The sequence below is a fragment of the Haliotis cracherodii genome, unplaced genomic scaffold (genome assembly GCF_022045235.1).
Source record: "Haliotis cracherodii isolate W230 unplaced genomic scaffold, xgHalCrac1.p SCAF_10, whole genome shotgun sequence".
Classification (NCBI taxonomy): Eukaryota; Metazoa; Mollusca; class Gastropoda; order Lepetellida; family Haliotidae; genus Haliotis; species Haliotis cracherodii.
This window is the reverse complement of record NW_027266265.1, coordinates 39,904,935-39,925,193: the sequence shown is the minus strand read 5'-3', so window position 1 is coordinate 39,925,193 and position 20,259 is coordinate 39,904,935. Positions and strand designations below refer to the sequence as shown.

Sequence of the window (20,259 nt, the reverse complement as noted above, 5' to 3'; positions counted from 1 at the left end):
TGTGAGCCCTGTCAGTACACACCAACCACCTGGGCTGTGTGTAGTGGAGAATGTACCACTGGTTGCACAGATTCTTTCACACCATTGTATAACATCACTGAAACACGTGGGGTAGAGGAGCTGAAACAAATGTGAGATGGAACACTAATTACAGAATCCCTTCACCCAAAGCAGACCTAACACATAAAGTGGGTTGTCAATTTTCTTCAGCCAAGCTTGAGATAACAAACAAGATTTCAGAATATCTTATGTTGCTTCTGATCGCCAGGGGTCAGTGACCCTTGTATTAACCCTCCATTTCTGAGCAAAATTGATTCGTTGGCATGGATTTTGTTGGAGACAAAGGGTCTCAGGATATTAACATGATTTTACTTCCAATTTTTATAAGACATCCTCATGTTTCACTACTAATATCTTTTCCTAATTATTCCAGACATGTTGAAAAAGGAGTCTTTCAATGTCCTAAAACATGGACTAAGTTGAAACCTTGTATAGACTGTATACTGTGACTCTGAGCCAACCAGTCCTTGTTTTTAAGCCCCTTAATGCAGAGCACCTGGGTGCCGTTGTACAAAGAAATCTTAGCGCTAAGGTGATCATAACACCCATACCTTCACACAGACTTTTGACAGTTGTAACGCTAAGGTTGTTTTGTACAACTTCACCGAGGCAAGGTGACAACAAGTATTGGGTACCATCTTTTAACGTCTTTTGATATGATGTGGCTTGAGATCGAACCACCGACCTTCATCTCTCCGAGCAGATGCACTACCACTAGACCACAGAAGCAGTCTGTTACCATAATTGATAAGAGAGGAATATTGAAAGGATATTGAGAGAATAATAGCAATTACCATGAATACTCTTAACATAGACTGATGACATGTGATTTGAAGACATGTGTGTATTAGTTGGGCAATGACAACCAGTGGTTGATAGCATGAGCAACGGGCCAAGCAGTTGGAATATAATGACAACCAGTGGTTGACAGCATGAACAACAGACAAAGCAGTTGGAATAAATGACCAGTGGTTGATGGCAAGAGCAATGGACAAAACAGTTAGAATCTATGACCAGTGGTTGATGGCATGAGCAATGGACCAAGCAGTTGGAATATATGACCAGTGGTTGATGGCATGAGCAACAGACAAAGCAGTTGGAATCTATGACCAGTGGTTGATGGCATGAGCAATGGACCAAGTGGTTGGGATATATGACCAGTGGTTGATGGCATGAGCAATGGACCAAGCAGTTGGAATATATGACCAGTGGTTGATGGCAAGAGCAACAGACAAAGCAGTTGAGATCTATGACCAGTGGTTGATGGCATGAGCAATGGACCAAGCAGTTGGAATATATGACCAGTGGTTGATGGCATGAGCAACAGACAAAGCAGTTGGAATATATGACCAGTGGTTGATGGCATGAGCAATGGACCAAGCAGTTGGAATATATGACCAGTGGTTGATGGCATGAGCAACGGACCATGCAAATGGGGTATGATGACAATCAGGTCATACATTGTTACTATCTATCCGGATCTATGTCACATAGCAATCTTAGCACTATGACTTACTTAGTGTGTTTATAGAATAAGTAAAAACAGGTAAATGTTATAACAGTTTCATCTTCCACCGGTGTCACTAACAAGCACCTAACATCGCATCATCATATTGTTCCCAAGTAACTACAAAAATGCTGTTAGTTCCCTTCTTTCTTTACTTAATCATATACACCATACACATAGTCCTACTAAACATTCATGTGAATCACATCCATCGACAATTGATGTACACAGATGACAATAACAATTACATACAATATAATTCCTCCCAATGAAAATTGACTGTTTAATCTATTGTGGCCTAACATATAGGGTGTCCCATGGTACCATTGTAATCCTAACTCATGCTTTGGAAAGGAAGCTGCAAGTTTCTATACTCTGACATTTGTACAACAATGTTGTGAGGATAGGAGATAGTACAGTACTGTGTGTGTCTGACTGATAACCTTTAGAAACAACATGCAACACTGTTATCAACTCCTTCTGTTACTTTTATTTCATAGCAAACATTATGGTTACCTTTGCCATTTCCTCCTGCCATAACATAAATATAACACACCGCTTTACCATTTCTTTCGGGCATTAACCAATAACACATCAATTTGCCATTTTGCACGGGGATTATCATACAACAATTCACCTTACCAAATCGCACCAGGAATAACATAAATATATTTCACTTCACTTTACCTTCTATTTAGTGACTGACATATGATACTGTTCATCACTTCACTGTATTTCTTACAAGGAATAACATTCGCATCACCTCACTTCAGTGTTGTGTACAGGAAATATATCTTGCATTTCCATTACTCCTAGGGCAAAATAGAAAAAAGCATAGGATATTATGCCTAACCTGGACAATGACAAAAAGCCTTGCTGACTCATTTCTATGCAGGGGTAGTCGTGACATGCTGATGCACTGCTATTCCTTCTGAATGTCACAGGGAAAACATTTCTCATTTCGTGTAATAATGAGTGCTGTGTGAGAGATTGGGTTTAACGCTGCTTTTAACAGTATTCCAGTTATAGCGCGGCATGTCAGCTTAATGTGGGAGGAAAGCTCGAAGTATTGCAGGTCTCAAATGTCTACCACTTCGGTGAAACCCACAAGCAAGGGTATGGTGCTGACAAACCTAGAAACATATCAGGGCGAACCAGGATTCGAACCCACAATCATAGGTTTCTGGTGTGCCCAAGGGAAGCAACTCTGCACAGCGAATCGCCCAGTGGGCCACCGGTGCCCCAATAATGAGTGGTGACCTACATATACAATCCCATATTCTAGAGTGGGTATTCTATTAATTAAGCTAAGCTTAATGAAATAAACAAACTGAAAATGTTATGTTGTAAGATCAGATCTTTGAAATAAAACCTCAATAATGAAATACAATGTATGATTTAGAAGCAAACTTCTTGGTTAAAGTTCCTTTATGATGATTGTCATAGTACATCTATTTAACTGAAGTTCTGATGAGGAAAGTACTCCAAGTGGAATCCTAGCTAGCACTGACCATTAACAGTGCAAACAAGGAATTGTCCAGAACCAGGGAACAGCATAAGGTTCCCCCGCGTAATTGTTCCAGAAATTGCTGGAAAAGCATAATTTTTCCAAAAGTTTCACAAAACAAATAATAATCATTCACTGAACATGTTGGATGCTCTGAAAAATAATATATTGTGGGTCCAAAAAGAGTTTTGTTTTGTTCTTCCTTTCAGACAGAAGATGACAAATCCCCCAGCCCCCACAATAGCAAAAGGCACCACTTCAGCCCCTGGTTAATACTTGTACCAAGTTTGGATGAAAAATCTTTATTAGCACAGCTAGATAGTGCAAGCAAGACCTTGTCACAGTACATGGCAACATCATATTAGCACAGCTAGATAGTGCTCGCAAGACCTTATCACAGTCCAATGGGAACAGCATATTAGCTCAGCTAGATAGTGCAAGCAAGACCTTATCATAGTCCAATGGGAACAGCATATCAGCACAACTAGATAGTGCAAGCAAGGCCTTATCATAGTCCAATGGGAACAGCATATTAGCACAGCTAGATAGTGCAAGCAAGACCTTGTCACAGTACATGGCAACAGCATATTAGCACAGCTAGATAGTGCAAGCAAGGCCTTATGATAGTCCAATGGGAACAGCATATTAGCTCAGCTAGCTGGTGCAAGCAAGACCTTGTCACAGTCCATGGCAACAGCATAACGCAGCTAGCCGGTGCAAGCAAGACCTTGTCACAGTCCATGGCAACAGCATAATGCAGCTAGCTGGTGCAAGCAAGACCTTGTCACAGTACATAGCAACAGCATATTAACACAGCTAGCCAGTACAAGCAAGACCTTGTCACAGTACATAGCATAAGAATATTAACACAGCTAGCCAGTACAAGCAAGACCGTGTCACAGTCCATGGCAACAGCATAACGCAGCTAGCCAGTACAAGCAAGACCTTGTCACAGTCCATGGCAACAGCATAATGCAGCTAGCTGGTGCAAGCAAGACCTTGTCACAGTCCATGGCAACAGCATAACGCAGCTAGCCGGTGCAAGCAAGACCTTGTCACAGTACATGGCAACAGCATAACGCAGCTAGCCAGTACAAGCAAGACCGTGTCACAGTCCATGGCAACAGCATAACGCAGCTAGCCAGTACAAGCAAGACCTTGTCACAGTACATGGCAACAGCATAACACAGTTAGCCAGTACAAGCAAGACCTTGTCACAGTCCATGGCAACAGCATAACGCAGCTAGCCAGTACAAGCAAGACCTTGTCACAGTACATGGCAACAGCATAACGCAGCTAGCTGGTGCAAGCAAGACCTTGTCACAGTCCATGGCAACAGCATAACGCAGCTAGCCAGTACAAGCAAGACCTTGTCACAGTCCATGGCAACAGCATAACGCAGCTAGCCGGTGCAAGCAAGACCTTGTCACAGTCCATGGCAACAGCATAACACAGCTAGCCGGTGCAAGCAAGACCTTGTCACAGTACATAGCAACAGCATAACACAGCTAGCCGGTGCAAGCAAGACCGTGTCACAGTACATGGCAACAGCATAACGCAGCTAGCTGGTGCAAGCAAGACCTTGTCACAGTCCATGGCAACAGCATAACGCAGCTAGCTGGTGCAAGCAAGACCTTGTCACAGTACATGGCAACAGCATAACACAGCTAGCTGGTGCAAGCAAGACCTTGTCACAGTACATGGCAACAGCATAACACAGCTAGCCAGTACAAGCAAGACCTTGTCACAGTACATGGCAACAGCATATTAACACAGTTAGCCAGTACAAGCAAGACCTTGTCACAGTACATGGCAACAGCATAACACAGTTAGCCAGTACAAGCAAGACCTTGTCACAGTCCATGGCAACAGCATAACGCAGCTAGCCGGTGCAAGCAAGACCTTGTCACAGTACATGGCAACAGCATAACGCAGCTAGCTGGTGCAAGCAAGACCTTGTCACAGTCCATGGCAACAGCATAACGCAGCTAGCCAGTGCAAGCAAGACCTTGTCACAGTACATGGCAACAGCATAACGCAGCTAGCCGGTACAAGGAAGACCTTGTCACAGTACATGGCAACAGCATAACGCAGCTAGCCAGTACAAGCAAGACCGTGTCACAGTCCATGGCAACAGCATAACGCAGCTAGCCGGTGCAAGCATGACCTTGTCACAGTACATGGCAACAGCATAACGCAGCTAGCTGGTGCAAGCATGACCTTGTCACAGTACATGGCAACAGCATATTAGCACAGCTAGCCAGTACAAGCAAGACCTTGTCACAGTACATGGCAACAGCATAACGCAGCTAGCCGGTACAAGGAAGACCTTGTCACAGTACATGGCAACAGCATAACGCAGCTAGCTGGTGCAAGCATGACCTTGTCACAGTACATGGCAACAGCATATTAGCACAGCTAGCCAGTACAAGCAAGACCTTGTCACAGTCCACAGCAACAGCATAACGCAGCTAGCCAGTACAAGCAAGACCTTGTCACAGTACATGGCAGCAGCATAACGCAGCTAGCCAGTACAAGCAAGACCTTGTCACAGTCCATGGCAACAGCATAACGCAGCTAGCCAGTACAAGCAAGACCTTGTCACAGTCCATGGCAACAGCATATTAACTAAGCCAAACCTATGTCATAGTTACCAAAAGTGACAAAGATAAAAGAAATTAATGATTTATTTCTGTAGCTATAAGGTATTCTCGCAATACACACAAATACACAGCTAGTTATCCTTTCAACAACCTCACTTATCACTTACTATGACTGTAACAGCTGAAATACTGTATTAAAAAGTAAAATGTGTAACAATTTATGATGAAACTGAGCATTTCATTTGAGTAGCGCTTCAGAGCTTCACAACTCTGGAAACTCAGAATTTGGGTTGATTTGAAAACTGAGGGCTCAAATGACATGCTGAAACAAGGTTTCAGACATACAGACCAACACAAGGTTCCGGATGGGTCCATGCTTCTCCTTGGTATTTCTTGCATTTAGATGGTTCATAAGTTAGTTATACATTATTCCTCTGTTTTAGTTGAGAAGGCCCTGAGACTTGTCCTGCGCTCACAGTTTTACATCTTCCACCAAAGCCAAGGAGTCATGTCTTAACTTAAAAAGTATGACCAGTCACATGCCTTCAGGACATTGAAAGGCTGTTGTTCAACATGTCCTGAATAATTTCGAAAGACTATTAGTAGTGAAACAGAGGAATGTTTGATCAGTATTGGGCCTGTCAGCGATAATGTCCTGATAAGACTTAATGGTGGTATGGAGCTATTATTGGGTAAGGATTTGCCATCAGCTGTCCTTGGACTACAAGATATCAGAAACCACAAGTCCCTCCAGCTATTCTGGCAATGATGTAAAAGAGGTATGGTATTTGCTGGAATTATCAAATAGTTATCATTGTTATAATGTTATATAATTCTAAGAATACTACCTCTATTACACCCACCTTCCCCAATTATCTGCATCCAGTTAGATGTTGGGTATTTGGAAATAATTGAGATTTTCCTGCCTCGCCAATGCTCAGAACAATGGTGGAGGAAAACTATTATCCACACAACTAGTTTGGAGCAGCTGACAATGAAGAGTACTTCTGTTGAAGATTCATAGATTTTTATAGTGTGATGACAGGATTATGGCAATGATTTAAAAGAAGTATGGTATTCGCAGGAATGAAGGTGTTATTTTCATAACCATATATATATATTCTTCTACATGCAACAAAAAGTGTGGATTAAACTTGAAATTAAGTGGTCTAGTGTGGTATTCATGTAAGCTATTGATATTTTGAAATGTCATTGGACAGGGTCACTGCATATCATAGCAAGAGCCAGTCTAAGGCCTTGATCCAGGGCACATGGCATGCAGTAGTCATTCAGTGCAGTTATCAGTCAGTGTGTTAAAACGGATATCACTGGGGTTCCTAATAACTTTGGATGTTTTCTCACAAAACACCCGTGTGTGTGATTGATGGGGGTAAACAGCCTGAAAGGAGGTGATCCCTGTATGAAGGGCAAGGTAGAAAATGTCTAGGGTAAATTGAATCAAAGTTCTAACACCTTCACTAACACAAGCCCAGAAAGTTATAAGGAACAGCAAATAACGTTAATTGTGTGAGGTACAGGAACTTCAATCCTGGACCGTATCTCACCTTCAAGTAAACTAGCTATTGCACTGTCAGCTTCCGTAATAGCTGCCTGGCCGAAGACGGGCTGTTTTCGTCTTGAGCAGTTAACTTTTAGACAATGCACATCTGATGGTCGTGTTGATTTTAGAGTGAGTGAGTGAGTGAGTGAGTGAGTGAGTGAGTGAGTGAGTGAGTGAATATTGTTTAACGCCGCTTTTAGCAATGTTGATTTTTTAAATTGTATATGTAAAATATGAATAAAAATTTGGACAGGAAGTCTGGCCTCATGCTATATATGATTTTTTCCACCTAAGGCAGTTTTGCAATAATAACTTTGATAAAATATATCATTCGGCTGTCTGGTTAGATATTCTGTGAATATTGAACATTGGCAGTGTGGAAGTGACATCATCAACTAAGCTGTATCAACATCTCTAGGAATAAGAAAACTAGTCACAACACTACCTGGAAAACCGTTTCCTAGAAAGTAATTTATCATAAGTTAGCTCTGGTGGATATATTTATGGGTGTAAAAAAAGATGACCTCTGATTCTCACACTAACCCCCATCCCCATATTATAAACCTACTGCCACTGTCGTCTCTTGTAATGTAGTTATCTTGCTGTCTCACAGTCACCTTGTGAGAAGTAAAACTATCAAGTGAGGCCTGCTTGGATGTTTTACATGTGAATTGTAAGACCTGCTTGGATGTTTTACATGTGAATTGTAAGACCTGCTTGGATGTTTTACATGTGAATTGTAAGACCTGCTTGGATGTCTTACATGTGAATTGTAAGACCTGCTTGGATGTTTTACATGTGAATTGTAAGACCTGCTTGGATGTTTTACATGTGAATTGTAAGACCTGCTTGGGTGTTTTACATGTGAAGTGTAAGACCTGCTTGGATGTTTTACATGTGAATTGTAAGACCTGCTTGGATGTTTTACATGTGAATTGTAAGACCTGCTTGGGTGTTTTACATGTGAATTGTAAGACCTGCTTGGGTGTTTTACATGTGAATTGTAAGACCTGCTTGGATGTTTTACATGTGAATTGTAAGACCTGCTTGGATGTTTTACATGTGAATTGTAAGACCTGCTTGGGTGTTTTACATGTGAATTGTAAGACCTGCTTGAATGTCTTACATGTGAGTTGTAAGACCTGCTTGGATGTTTTACATGTGAGTTGTAAGACCTGCTTGGGTGTTTTACATGTGAATTGTAAGACCTGCTTGGATGTTTTACATGTGAATTGTAAGACCTGCTTGGGTGTTTTACATGTGAAGTGTAAGACCTGCTTGGATGTTTTACATGTGAATTGTAAGACCTGCTTGGATGTTTTACATGTGAATTGTAAGACCTGCTTGGGTGTTTTACATGTGAATTGTAAGACCTGCTTGGGTGTTTTACATGTGAATTGTAAGACCTGCTTGGATGTTTTACATGTGAATTGTAAGACCTGCTTGGATGTTTTACATGTGAATTGTAAGACCTGCTTGGGTGTTTTACATGTGAATTGTAAGACCTGCTTGAATGTCTTACATGTGAGTTGTAAGACCTGCTTGGATGTTTTACATGTGAGTTGTAAGACCTGCTTGGGTGTTTTACATGTGAATTGTAAGACCTGCTTGGGTGTTTTACATGTGAATTGTAAGACCTGCTTGGATGTTTTACATGTGAATTGTAAGACCTGCTTGGATGTTTTACATGTGAATTGTAAGACCTGCTTGGATGTTTTACATGTGAATTGTAAGACCTGCTTGGATGTTTTACATGTGAATTGTAAGACCTGCTTGGATGTTTTACATGTGAATTGTAAGACCTGCTTGGATGTTTTACATGTGAATTGTAAGACCTGCTTGGATGTTTTACATGTGAAGTGTAAGACCTGCTTGGGTGTTTTACATGTGAATTGTAAGACCTGCTTGGATGTTTTACATGTGAATATTGTAAGACCTGCTTGGGTGTTTTACATGTGAATTGTAAGACCTGCTTGGATGTTTTACATGTGAATTGTAAGACCTGCTTGGATGTTTTACATGTGAATTGTAAGACCTGCTTGGATGTTTTACATGTGAATTGTAAGACCTGCTTGGATGTTTTACATGTGAATATTGTAAGACCTGCTTGGATGTTTTACATGTGAATATTGTAAGACCTGCTTGGATGTTTTACATGTGAATTGTAAGACCTGCTTGGGTGTTTTACATGTGAATTGTAAGACCTGCTTGGATGTTTTACATGTGAATTGTAAGACCTGCTTGGATGTTTTACATGTGAATTGTAAGACCTGCTTGGATGTTTTACATGTGAATTGTAAGACCTGCTTGGATGTTTTACATGTGAATTGTAAGACCTGCTTGGATGTTTTACATGTGAATTGTAAGACCTGCTTGGATGTTTTACATGTGAATTGTAAGACCTGCTTGGGTGTTTTACATGTGAATTGTAAGACCTGCTTGGATGTTTTACATGTGAATTGTAAGACCTGCTTGGATGTTTTACATGTGAAGTGTAAGACCTGCTTGGATGTTTTACATGTGAATTGTAAGACCTGCTTGGATGTTTTACATGTGAATTGTAAGACCTGCTTGGATGTTTTACATGTGAATTGTAAGACCTGCTTGGGTGTTTTACATGTGAATTGTAAGACCTGCTTGGATGTTTTACATGTGAATTGTAAGACCTGCTTGGATGTTTTACATGTGAATTGTAAGACCTGCTTGGGTGTTTTACATGTGAATTGTGAGACCTGCTTGGATGTTTTACATGTGAATTGTAAGACCTGCTTGGGTGTTTTAAATGTGAATTGTGAGACCTTCTTGGGTGTTTTAAATGTGAATTGTGAGACCTGCTTGGATGTTTTACATGTGAGTTGTAAGTCCTGCTTGTTTGTTTTACATGTGAATTGTAAGACCTAGGTTTCACAGTTGAATTGTATAAACAATGTTGATTTCATAATGGTTAAAAGTCACAATTTTATAAAATGAATTGAACCTGCAACCTCACACATCATGTTTAGTATTGCAACCCACTATTTTCCCCCTGAGCCACAGGGGCAGGTGATGAAAAAGGGTGTTCACTCTTACATGACACCGATGCTGTCAACGGATTTGTTTCACACAGCGATTACTGTATTGTTTCGACCCGTGAAGATTCCGGGGGAGAATAGGTCTTCAGCAACCCATGCTTGCCGTAAAAGGTGACTATGCTTGTTGTAAAAGGCGACTAACGGGATCGGGTGGTCAGGCTGGCTGACATGGTTGATGCATGTCATCAATCCCAATTGCGTGGATCGATGCTCACGATATTAATCACTGGATTGTCTGGTCCAGACTTGATTCTTTACAGACCGCCGTCAAATAGCTGGAATATTGCTGAGTGCGGCGTAATACAACCAACCAACTGTATTGTTTCTTTCTTGCATTTAGATAGTTCATAAGGCAGTTAGTTATACACTATTCCTTGGAGAAGGCCCTAAGACTTGTCCTGCGCTCGTAGTTTAACATCTTCGCATCATAGCCGAGTTGTGTTTTAACTTAAAGGATCACTAGTCACATGCCTTCATGATGGACAGGCTTTTTCGTTTGTTTGTCTTCAATGGTGACCAAAGCTGGAAGCGGGTTTTCGTGTTGAGCGGCGTGCACACTGGGTGTTATAAATATGATATAGTACAGCACTACTGTTATTGTTTGTTTTCATCTGATGGCAGGGTGATCATGAATTTTGTTGTTGCAAATTTACGCGTTGTAGACAAAATGTGCGCGCAGGTTTTACGTTTCTATTCTCAATATACGTAAAACATATTGACATTAATTCTGAAATAAGGATGAAGGCAGTTTTGGAAGAATCTAGAAGAAGCTACGAGTTTTGATATCAAGTAAAGTAGCATGCATCCGTGACACACCTATTTCAAGTAATAAATCGACTGTCAACTCATTATAATAACTTCTAGAGAAATGTACTTACCCTGGAATGCATTTATTACTAGTCTGGGGTGTTGTAACAGTGGTGACAGTCTCATTGCATGATGGGAAGTCTATCTCAGTGAATTTTAATCGTATTTTACAGGTGCTACAAGCTCGTATCTGCACCTCACACCAGGATCCTTGGAAGGATTTCGTAGAGTATGCCTCGGGGTATCCAGGTGAGGCGATATGGCCGGAGTCTCCCTTTTCTGCACGCACAACGATGTTGCGACGACCTTTGTTACAGTAGAATGTTCCTAGAAAAAGAGGACCACAGCTGCGCTTAAGAATACATCTGAGAAACACACAGCAATAAATCACTAGGCTCCATCGCAAGATATTTGAGGGTGGAATTAGCCTTACAAATGTGCACTTTTTGAATAACGTTTTTTTCCTTTTGGCTATGCTTTATTGGACAGTATCTGTTTGCTTAAACACATAATCTCTCCCAATAGAGCACTGAGTAATGGACAAAAGAAGATATCAGTGTCAAACTGGCATGTAACAGGGCCCTTGCAAGTAGCATTCTCGGAGACAGAATGTCTAAACAATGCAATGGAACTTTTTCACACCTACATTCAAACAACAGGGTGGCCCTGTCTGGCCTACAGGAAATGTCAAATGTTCAAATGGCTGCTAACCGGCCATTTTTTTAATACTTTGACTAGATGAAATATACATTATTATGGCCAAAATGAGTGAAAAAGCTGATTTTTCAAACTTCAAGAGAAAATCTTATGACTGCCAAGTCTGAAAATTGTGACATTTTAGCCTTACTTCATTTAGTGTAGTTATAACATGGGAAATCCCAGTTGGTTTTGAAATGAATTAGATGTATCATTCATATGAACCCATCTGATAATGTTCATTATAGTAGTGGGACGATATGTGCACCGATGCATCAATGGATCACGATATTTTACTACTCGATGCAAGTATCGATCACACTCACACATAAAGTACAAATTATCAATTCTTACCTTAACTGTTTGCTTTAATGACTGTTACACTTTACAATTAATCATGAACATAAGAAGTGAAAATGTAAATATTTTTATCCATTGTGCCACACTTGACATAGCCAGCTGTAAATCGTCAGTGTGCCAGATATTTGGCCATCAGGTCTATGTAAAAGATGGCTGACGTACATCAGATAAGAGCACATGCATGTATCATGATTCTTATCGGATCGTGAGCAAGATATCGTGATATGTATCGGATCGCACGGTTGGTGTATCGTCCCAGCCCTAGTTCATAATGACTTGGAAACATTTTCCTCCTTTATCAAATAAGCCATACCGTATTCGACGAAATTAGCGCCCAGGGCGCTCTCAAAATTAGAAATAGGGGGCTCTTATTAGAATATTATTTTGGTGAAAAAAGAGAGTTGAAAGATAAATTTTGTGGTTTATGCTGACAGCCTGAAATGTTTATATACGCTAGATATATTTTTCTGGAATTTAATTGCCCATAATTAAGGGTGCATATAACACACGAGTGCGTATTATACGCGAATAAATAAGTCTTTCGTACATTGAACAATCAGAAGGGGTGCTAATTGGGATTGTTCACTAGCTAATATATTAGCAAATATCGCCGTGGGCGCTTATTAGAGCGGGGCGCTTATTACGTCGCATACGGTATCCCTCGAGCCCAAAAGGCCGAACCTCGTTCTTAACCAAACTGCCATGCATTACTGTTCACATGAAAAGATGTTTAAGAGTTTGGAGAATTCCCAATATTCGGTCCCAAATTTGCAGCAATTGTCAGTAAAAAATTCCCAAATTAGAATGAAAAATTCCCATTTAATGTTAATAAACAGTTATAACAAATATGGATTTGGGGAGTATTTCACTGATACAAGGAACAAAAAAGAGGAAATGGCATTTTTTGTATTAAATGTAATTGCAAAATACCTGTACAGGAAATATTTAGTTTGGAAATGCAGATAAATCCCTGACGATCAACAAAACATGACAACTTGTATATCAAAATCACAACGAGAAACTCATATGATAAAGAGCAGGCATATTATAAAATTATGCCTTTTCTATATGTAAATAAAAGTGTGTTTTTTAAATAAATAAAATAATAACTAAATCTTTCTTTTACCTTTATGTATTCCATTCTCAAGTGCCAGAATCTGACTGAACACAAAGATCAGCGACACTGGCTGGGATAAACCTGAAACAGGAAAAATGATCCATCAATAATCAGTCTTACAGAACCCAGAGCACATACCTATATGTAATAAAACAACCATCCCAATTCCTTTCTCATCCCATATTCATACAGCCCTAGTGGCCCAAACACTTCCACTTTTCGGCTCTCCGACATTAACAATCTTAAAGCCTTGATCCTAATTACTCAAGGGGATTATTTTTTTAATCAAACCTTATACATAACTCTATTGCAGTATTAATCTAATATATTAATAATGGTTTACTGTTATACATCTAGTTCAAAATAAGATCTTTGCTGAACAGATTTTCCAATACACTTTCTTCTCATGACATGTCTCCATAAGAATGCTAAAAAAAACCAAAAAAACTAAAAATAAATACAAAATTATATCAAACCCATTTTAACAAAACGGTAATATAAGCTGGTATGTCTCTTTGTCAGAAAAAAATCTGTGAAAAAAAAATATCCATATCTCAGCAGATCCTTAACATCAGTTCAAAAGAAATTGGCCCGTTCTGAACTGCCACTAAAAGTGTGATGAACAGAAAACAAATTAAACCATAAATTATGAAACTTGATCCCATAATCCACAAATCAATGATCACCTGTTGTCTACAAATCAATCTTGTAAAATCCAAATAATCATTTCATAATCTTAAATTACAAAACCTCCTGAATCCATTCATCGATACAATCTTGGCTATTTCTACAAACAAGTCAATGTGCCGGTGTGTACAATCATAATTAGTCTTACATCACTGCTGTTTGCCCAATCCATGTGTGTGGCTGAAATAACAGCATGCCAAACCTGGAATCTGTATAAATCAATCAAACAGCATACTTGCCTAATCAGTGTTTATTATCCATGTGCCATTCATCATGGCCCAGGAATTTATATCTGTAGTTCAAGATGTATATTACCTAGAGACCTGTGACATAACCCATATATTGACTAGAGTGACATAACCCATATATTGACTAGAGAGGTATGTTCTATTCTGTCATGCAGCAGCCAAAGCCTGAATGGTAATGCCAGGCATTATGTCTGCAGCTATTTAAAGTTTTAAATCTAACCATCCAGCTAAATCTTCAGGCACTGAAGTCTTGAACTCAACTGTCATAGTTCCTTATACTATATTTGCCATCACCAAGGTCTTGAATAATATCCAGTGTTCACAGTCAGTTTCAACTAAAGAGTTCTTGGTCTCTTTAGGGATGAGTATTGGAGGTTTAAAGTGTATCACAATATTTTGCGAAACACAAGGCCGTATTGTGATACGAATCACGATGTATTGTATAATTATACACTTTAAATTCAGCAGCAATCTGATACATTAAGATATGAATTGAAGTTCATAAATGGAACAAAACAAGATGCTGGTACAACATGATGCTTATTCAGTCAATAAATACCCAGCCATCTTGCGGCCCTGAATGCATGCTGCCGGGCAGTGAAGGCATTGGGCAAGAAAATAACATTAAAAAATCACTATTTGACGTCATCTGATATATCGAGCATGAAAGAATTACATTGTGATACATATTGTGAAAAGAATGGACCTCAATTTACCAATATACCGATAATACCACACACCCCTAATCTCTATACATTGAATGCTAGGAGTCCTTTTCTTTATACATTAAATGTGAGGGGTCTTTAAATCATTCTAAGAGTTACATTTTCACTTTTTCTTCCATTCAATGAATCTTCCACCCAATCGTCCTTAATGAAAATGAAATGTGGTTGTGTATAACTCACAGAAGTCAAATGAGGCCTACTCCTAGCATGAACTATGTGACCCATGAAGACCCAGGGTAGAATAGGTCTTCAGCAAACCATGCTTGACATAAAAGGCGACTATGCTTGTCGTAAGAGGCAACTAACGGGATCGAGTAGTCAGGCTCGCATATCACTTTGTCTGTTTGTCCATCCATCAGTTGACCCATGAAGACCTCGGTTAGAATAGGTCTTCAGCAACTCAAATGGCACTGAGGTCTTGAAATTTTATTAGATCATCTAACATAAAACTATGCCCATTGGTGTCAAGGTCTTTTGACTACCAACTAGGCTGTGTCCCCTGCTGCCAACTTTCAGATCTGGTAGACCATCAAGTAATATAATTTCCACTGTGCAAAGGTCTTGAATCAGCTAGACCACCAAGGCAGAATATGTCCACTACTGCCAACGTTCGGATCAGAAAGACCACTAAGCAAGATCATGTCCACTGTGCCAGGTATTGAGTGAGTGAGTGAGTGAGTTGCATTTAAGGCCACTTTTACAGTTATACCACGGCGTGTCAGCTTAATGTGAGAGGAAAGCCCTAAGTGATGCAGGTCTCAGTCGTTTACCACTTTGGTGAAACCCACGAGCATGGGTATGGTGCTGACAAACCTTAAAAAAAACATAATCGGGGTGAACTGGGATTCGACCCAACAATCATAGGTATCAGGCATGCGCAATGGAAGCAACTCTGCACAGCAAATCACAGCCTTAGACAACTGGGCCAGCCAAGGTATTGAACCATCTAGACTACCAAGGCAGACTAAATCCGCTACTGCCAATTTAGGATCAGATAGATCTCCAAGCAATATTCTTTCCACTGTGCCAAGGTCTTTGATCAACAAACCATCAACCTGTAAACGATACACAGCAACCACGATACATGGCATTTGATATGATAAAAGAGAATTCAATCCATGTTTCTAATTGAATAAAAGAATAACCTATGTCCAACAAATCATTGTGCTATAATTCTGACATATCAAGGTGCCAAGGTCCTGGATCAGATAGATCATTAAGCTATACCATGTCAACCATGCCAATGTCTTGGATATGATAGACAATCAAGCAATACCATGTCCACTGGCATCAAGGTCAGGTAGATCATCAAGCAATACCATGTCTACTGGCATCAAGGTCAGGTAGATCATCAAGCAATACCATGTCCAGTGGCATCAAGGTCAGGTAGATCATCAAGTCATACCATGTCTACTGGCATCAAGGTCAGGTAGATCATCAAGCAATACCATGTCCAGTGGCATCAAGGTCAGGTAGATCATCAAGCAATACCATGTTCACTGGCATCAAGGTCTTGGATCAGATAGACCATCAAGCAATACCATGTCTACTGGCATCAAGGTCAGGTAGGCCATCAAGCAATACCACATCCACTGGCACCAAGGTCAGGTAGGCCATCAAGCAATACCATGTCCAGTGGCATCAAGGTCAGGTAGATCATCAAGCAATACCATGTCCGCTGGCATCAAGGTCAGGTAGACCATCAAGAAATACCATGTTCACTGGAATCAAGGGCAGGTGGACCATCAAGCATTACCATGTCCGCTGGCATCAAGGTCAGGTAGATCATCAAGCAATACCATGTCCACTGGCACCAAGGTCAGATAGATCATCAAGCAATACCATGTCCACTGGCATCAAGGTCAGGTAGGCCATCAAGCAATACCATGTCCGCTGGCATCAAGGTCAGGTAGATCATCAAGCAATACCATGTCCAGTGGCATCAAGGTCGGGTAGATCATCAAGCAATACCATGTTCACTGGCATCAAGGTCAGGTAGATCATCAAGCAATACCATGTCCAGTGGCAACAAGGTCAGGTAGACCATCAAGCAATACCATGTCCACTGGCATCAAGGTCAGGTAGACCATCAAGAAATACCATGTTCACTGGAATCAAGGGCAGGTGGACCATCAAGCAATACCATGTCCGCTTGCATCAAGGTCAGGTAGATCATCAAGCAATACCATGTTCACTGGCATCAAGGTCTTGGATCAGATAGACCATCAAGCAATACCATGTCCACTGGTACCAAGGTCAGATAGACCATCAAACAATACCATGTTCACTGGCATCAAGGTCTTGAATCAGATAGACCATCAAGAAATACCATGTCCACTGGCATCAAGGCCAGGTAGTCCATCAAGCAATACCATGTCCACTGGCATCAAAGTACAATTGCCAGACTTTGTTTTATTCTGAAAAATATCAAAAACTTGATATATAACCTTGTTAAACTGTAAATCTTCTGAACTGTATTCGGAAAACTTGAAGAAATGTTCCTAATAATTACATGGGTCCCATCTGTGTTCCATGTTTATCAAATGTTGGCCAAGTAGCTAATGCAACCCTAGTAACACTGAAGACCAAAGGTTTGATTTCCCAAAGGAGCACAATATGTAAAGCCCATTTTTGTTTTTTTTATGAATTGCTGGAATATTCGTAAAAGGTGTGCAAGTCACTCATCCACTTACCCACTCCAGATGCTACAGAACGTTTCACTAACATAGGGACATGCACGTGTCTGCACCATGTGTACACAGGGGTCATACACAATCAGTCACAGGTTACACTAATTACATTATGCATAGTCTGATTATAAGGTCAATTTGATGCAACTTTTGAAGGCCTGACTCGATAAGCCCTGCGTCCATGCATGTCTCAAACGTTATGGAGAGTTCTCTCCCAGCTCCCACACAGTAGGGATGTTAATGCTTTGAGGCACTTGTCTGAGTACAAGTGTCTGTGCCTAACCTTTAAATCTAATACCCAAACAGTCCTTCTGCATCATTTCAGAGGTTTTAATTGGCACATGTGGACTCTTATTAGCTAAGCCTACTGGACTGAAATAATTTTAATAGAGTAGCTTTCGATTAGTGGATGAAGTCACCCACTGAGTGTTGTGACCATTCTGGTACTTCTGTGAATCAAATCAAACATGCTTCTTCAAACAAACTAGCTCAACTTTTGACTAATTTCATATTAAAAGTTGAAAAGTAATTAAAGAAATAATAAAGAGTAACTTCTACACATAGAAGGAAAATGGGTAGACAGGTAGTAAAACCCTTCTCATGAAATGGATGCTGCCATCAACACATGTCAGTCTGTGCACTTCCTGTAGGTAGGTACAAAAAGAAGGAATACATGAAGAGATTCATTAAGGAACTGATCAAGTGATCCTTGATATGATGTTTCAGTATGTCCCTTGCGTAGTGTTCATATTGAAACAAGATCTTAATACTGCATTTGGGCGGTTTTTGAATGGGGGTCCAAATAAATTCAATGTTTCAGTGAGCCCTGTGTTTATATTAATGGTAATTTTTAAGTATGCCCTTGTATGCAAGGGTGTCTGAAGATCATACTCTAAAGGGACCCTGCTCTTCAAAATGGGAATGCTACAAACACAAGTTATAGTCAATAATGTTCAGCTTTATGTTGCCTTCAAATACTGAATCAGTACTAAAGCAATGAAAATGTAGAACACAAAGTTTTCTCTGAAAAAACAAAACAGATTAAACGTTGTGTTTGTGATGGGTGCCACCGGTGGGGTAGGATACGCTCACCTTTTCAGAACACTCTGAACACTCTGGTTTTAGCAAAAAGTAAAACAGGGGGGGTACATTAAACACAGTTTTTTATTTGATAGACAGTTGTTTATATCTGAAGGTGTCATAAAGTCCCAGGAACTAACTGAATATCATAATCACATTAATCAATACTCCACTCCTCAAGCAATAAACAAACTTGGAGAAGGAGGACATAAGATAAGATTATATCATATCTTCCTTAAAACTGGTAAACTGATAAACTATCTTCCTCCAAACTAGCCATTCCCATCAACCAACAGTGATTAAATAGTAGATGTGTTCTTAATGCACTTAGAGCTCATTAGTTTCAACATCTCCTTCACATCCCCAGAAGTGTCGGGCGATAAACTGTAGACAAATAATCTACCTGTGTGATAAAATCTCGTATCTGGAGGTGGTAATGTTCCAGCTATGCCCATGTCACAACACAGGCGATAAGACCATAAACTAAGTCAATAAGGGAGGGTTGCTGCTGCATGCTTCAACTTGGTTTGTGCCTGTCTTGTTTGTTGGTTGTTTGTTTAACACCCCACTCAGCAATCTTCCAGCTATATGACGACGGTCTGTAAATAATCGAGTCTGGACCAATCCAATGATTGACATCATGAGCATCGATCCACACAATTGGGTTGGTTTGGTTTGTTACTTTACACTGCACTCAGCAATCTTCCAGCTATATGACGATGGTCTGTAAAAAATCAAGTCTGGACCAATCCAGTGATTGACATCATGAGTATCGATCCACACAATTGGGTTGGTTGGTTTGTTATTTTACGCCGCACTCAGCAATATTCCAGCTATATGACTGCGGTCGGTAAATATTCAAGTCTGGACCAGACAATTCAGCAATTGACATCATGAGTACGATCCACGCAGTTGGGATATGATGACATGCATCTACCAAGTCAGCGAGTCTGACCACCCGACCCTGTTAGTCTCCTCTTACAACAAGCATAGTCACCTTTTACATCAAGCATGGATTGCTGAAGACCTGTTCTACCCTGGATCTTCATGGGTCTTGTGCCTATCTATTTCACCATTGAATGACAACACTGTTGTGTATGACAGCAAACAGTTACAATGTAAAACATTGTAATATGTTAACAAGTCCATATACAAAACCAAACCAATGAACAGAGGATGTTCACTTCCATATTTAGAAAGTTTCCTTCAACAATCAAGCTGGACTCACATCAAGTCTCTTAAATGAAAATATTTCACAGGAAAAACAGATGCGAAATTATCTTAATCAAATATAATAAAAAGGAGCCCAGAGATTCTCTCCATTTTCAGAAGCTGCAGTTATTTAGACTTGCACGGGCTGGGTTGGATAGGTTTGTTTCAGGGCCTATATGACAGACTACAATTTAGCATAAACAAGGACTGAAGAAAATACAATTGAATAAGCATGCTTTTATAATTCATAGGATAAAATTATATTGCAATGTGCAACTTCAGCCACAAAGGGAAGGTCAGACTAAAACATACTGATATTAATGCGGCA

At 40.1% G+C, this 20,259-nt stretch overlaps 1 protein-coding gene across 1 annotated transcript in view; it reads right to left on the bottom strand.

Annotated features, from left to right (window-relative positions):
• Positions 1–20,259, bottom strand: part of LOC139454373 (suppressor of tumorigenicity 14 protein homolog) — a 67,830-nt gene that overhangs the window by 32,867 nt on the left and 14,704 nt on the right. Inside the window, exons 2-3 of the mRNA XM_071236032.1 lie at positions 13,299–13,370; positions 11,188–11,443 (exon numbers count right to left, since the gene is read on the bottom strand). Of these exons, the coding sequence (XP_071092133.1) occupies positions 11,188–11,443; positions 13,299–13,370 (328 nt within the window). The remainder of the gene's footprint in view (positions 1–11,187; positions 11,444–13,298; positions 13,371–20,259) is intronic.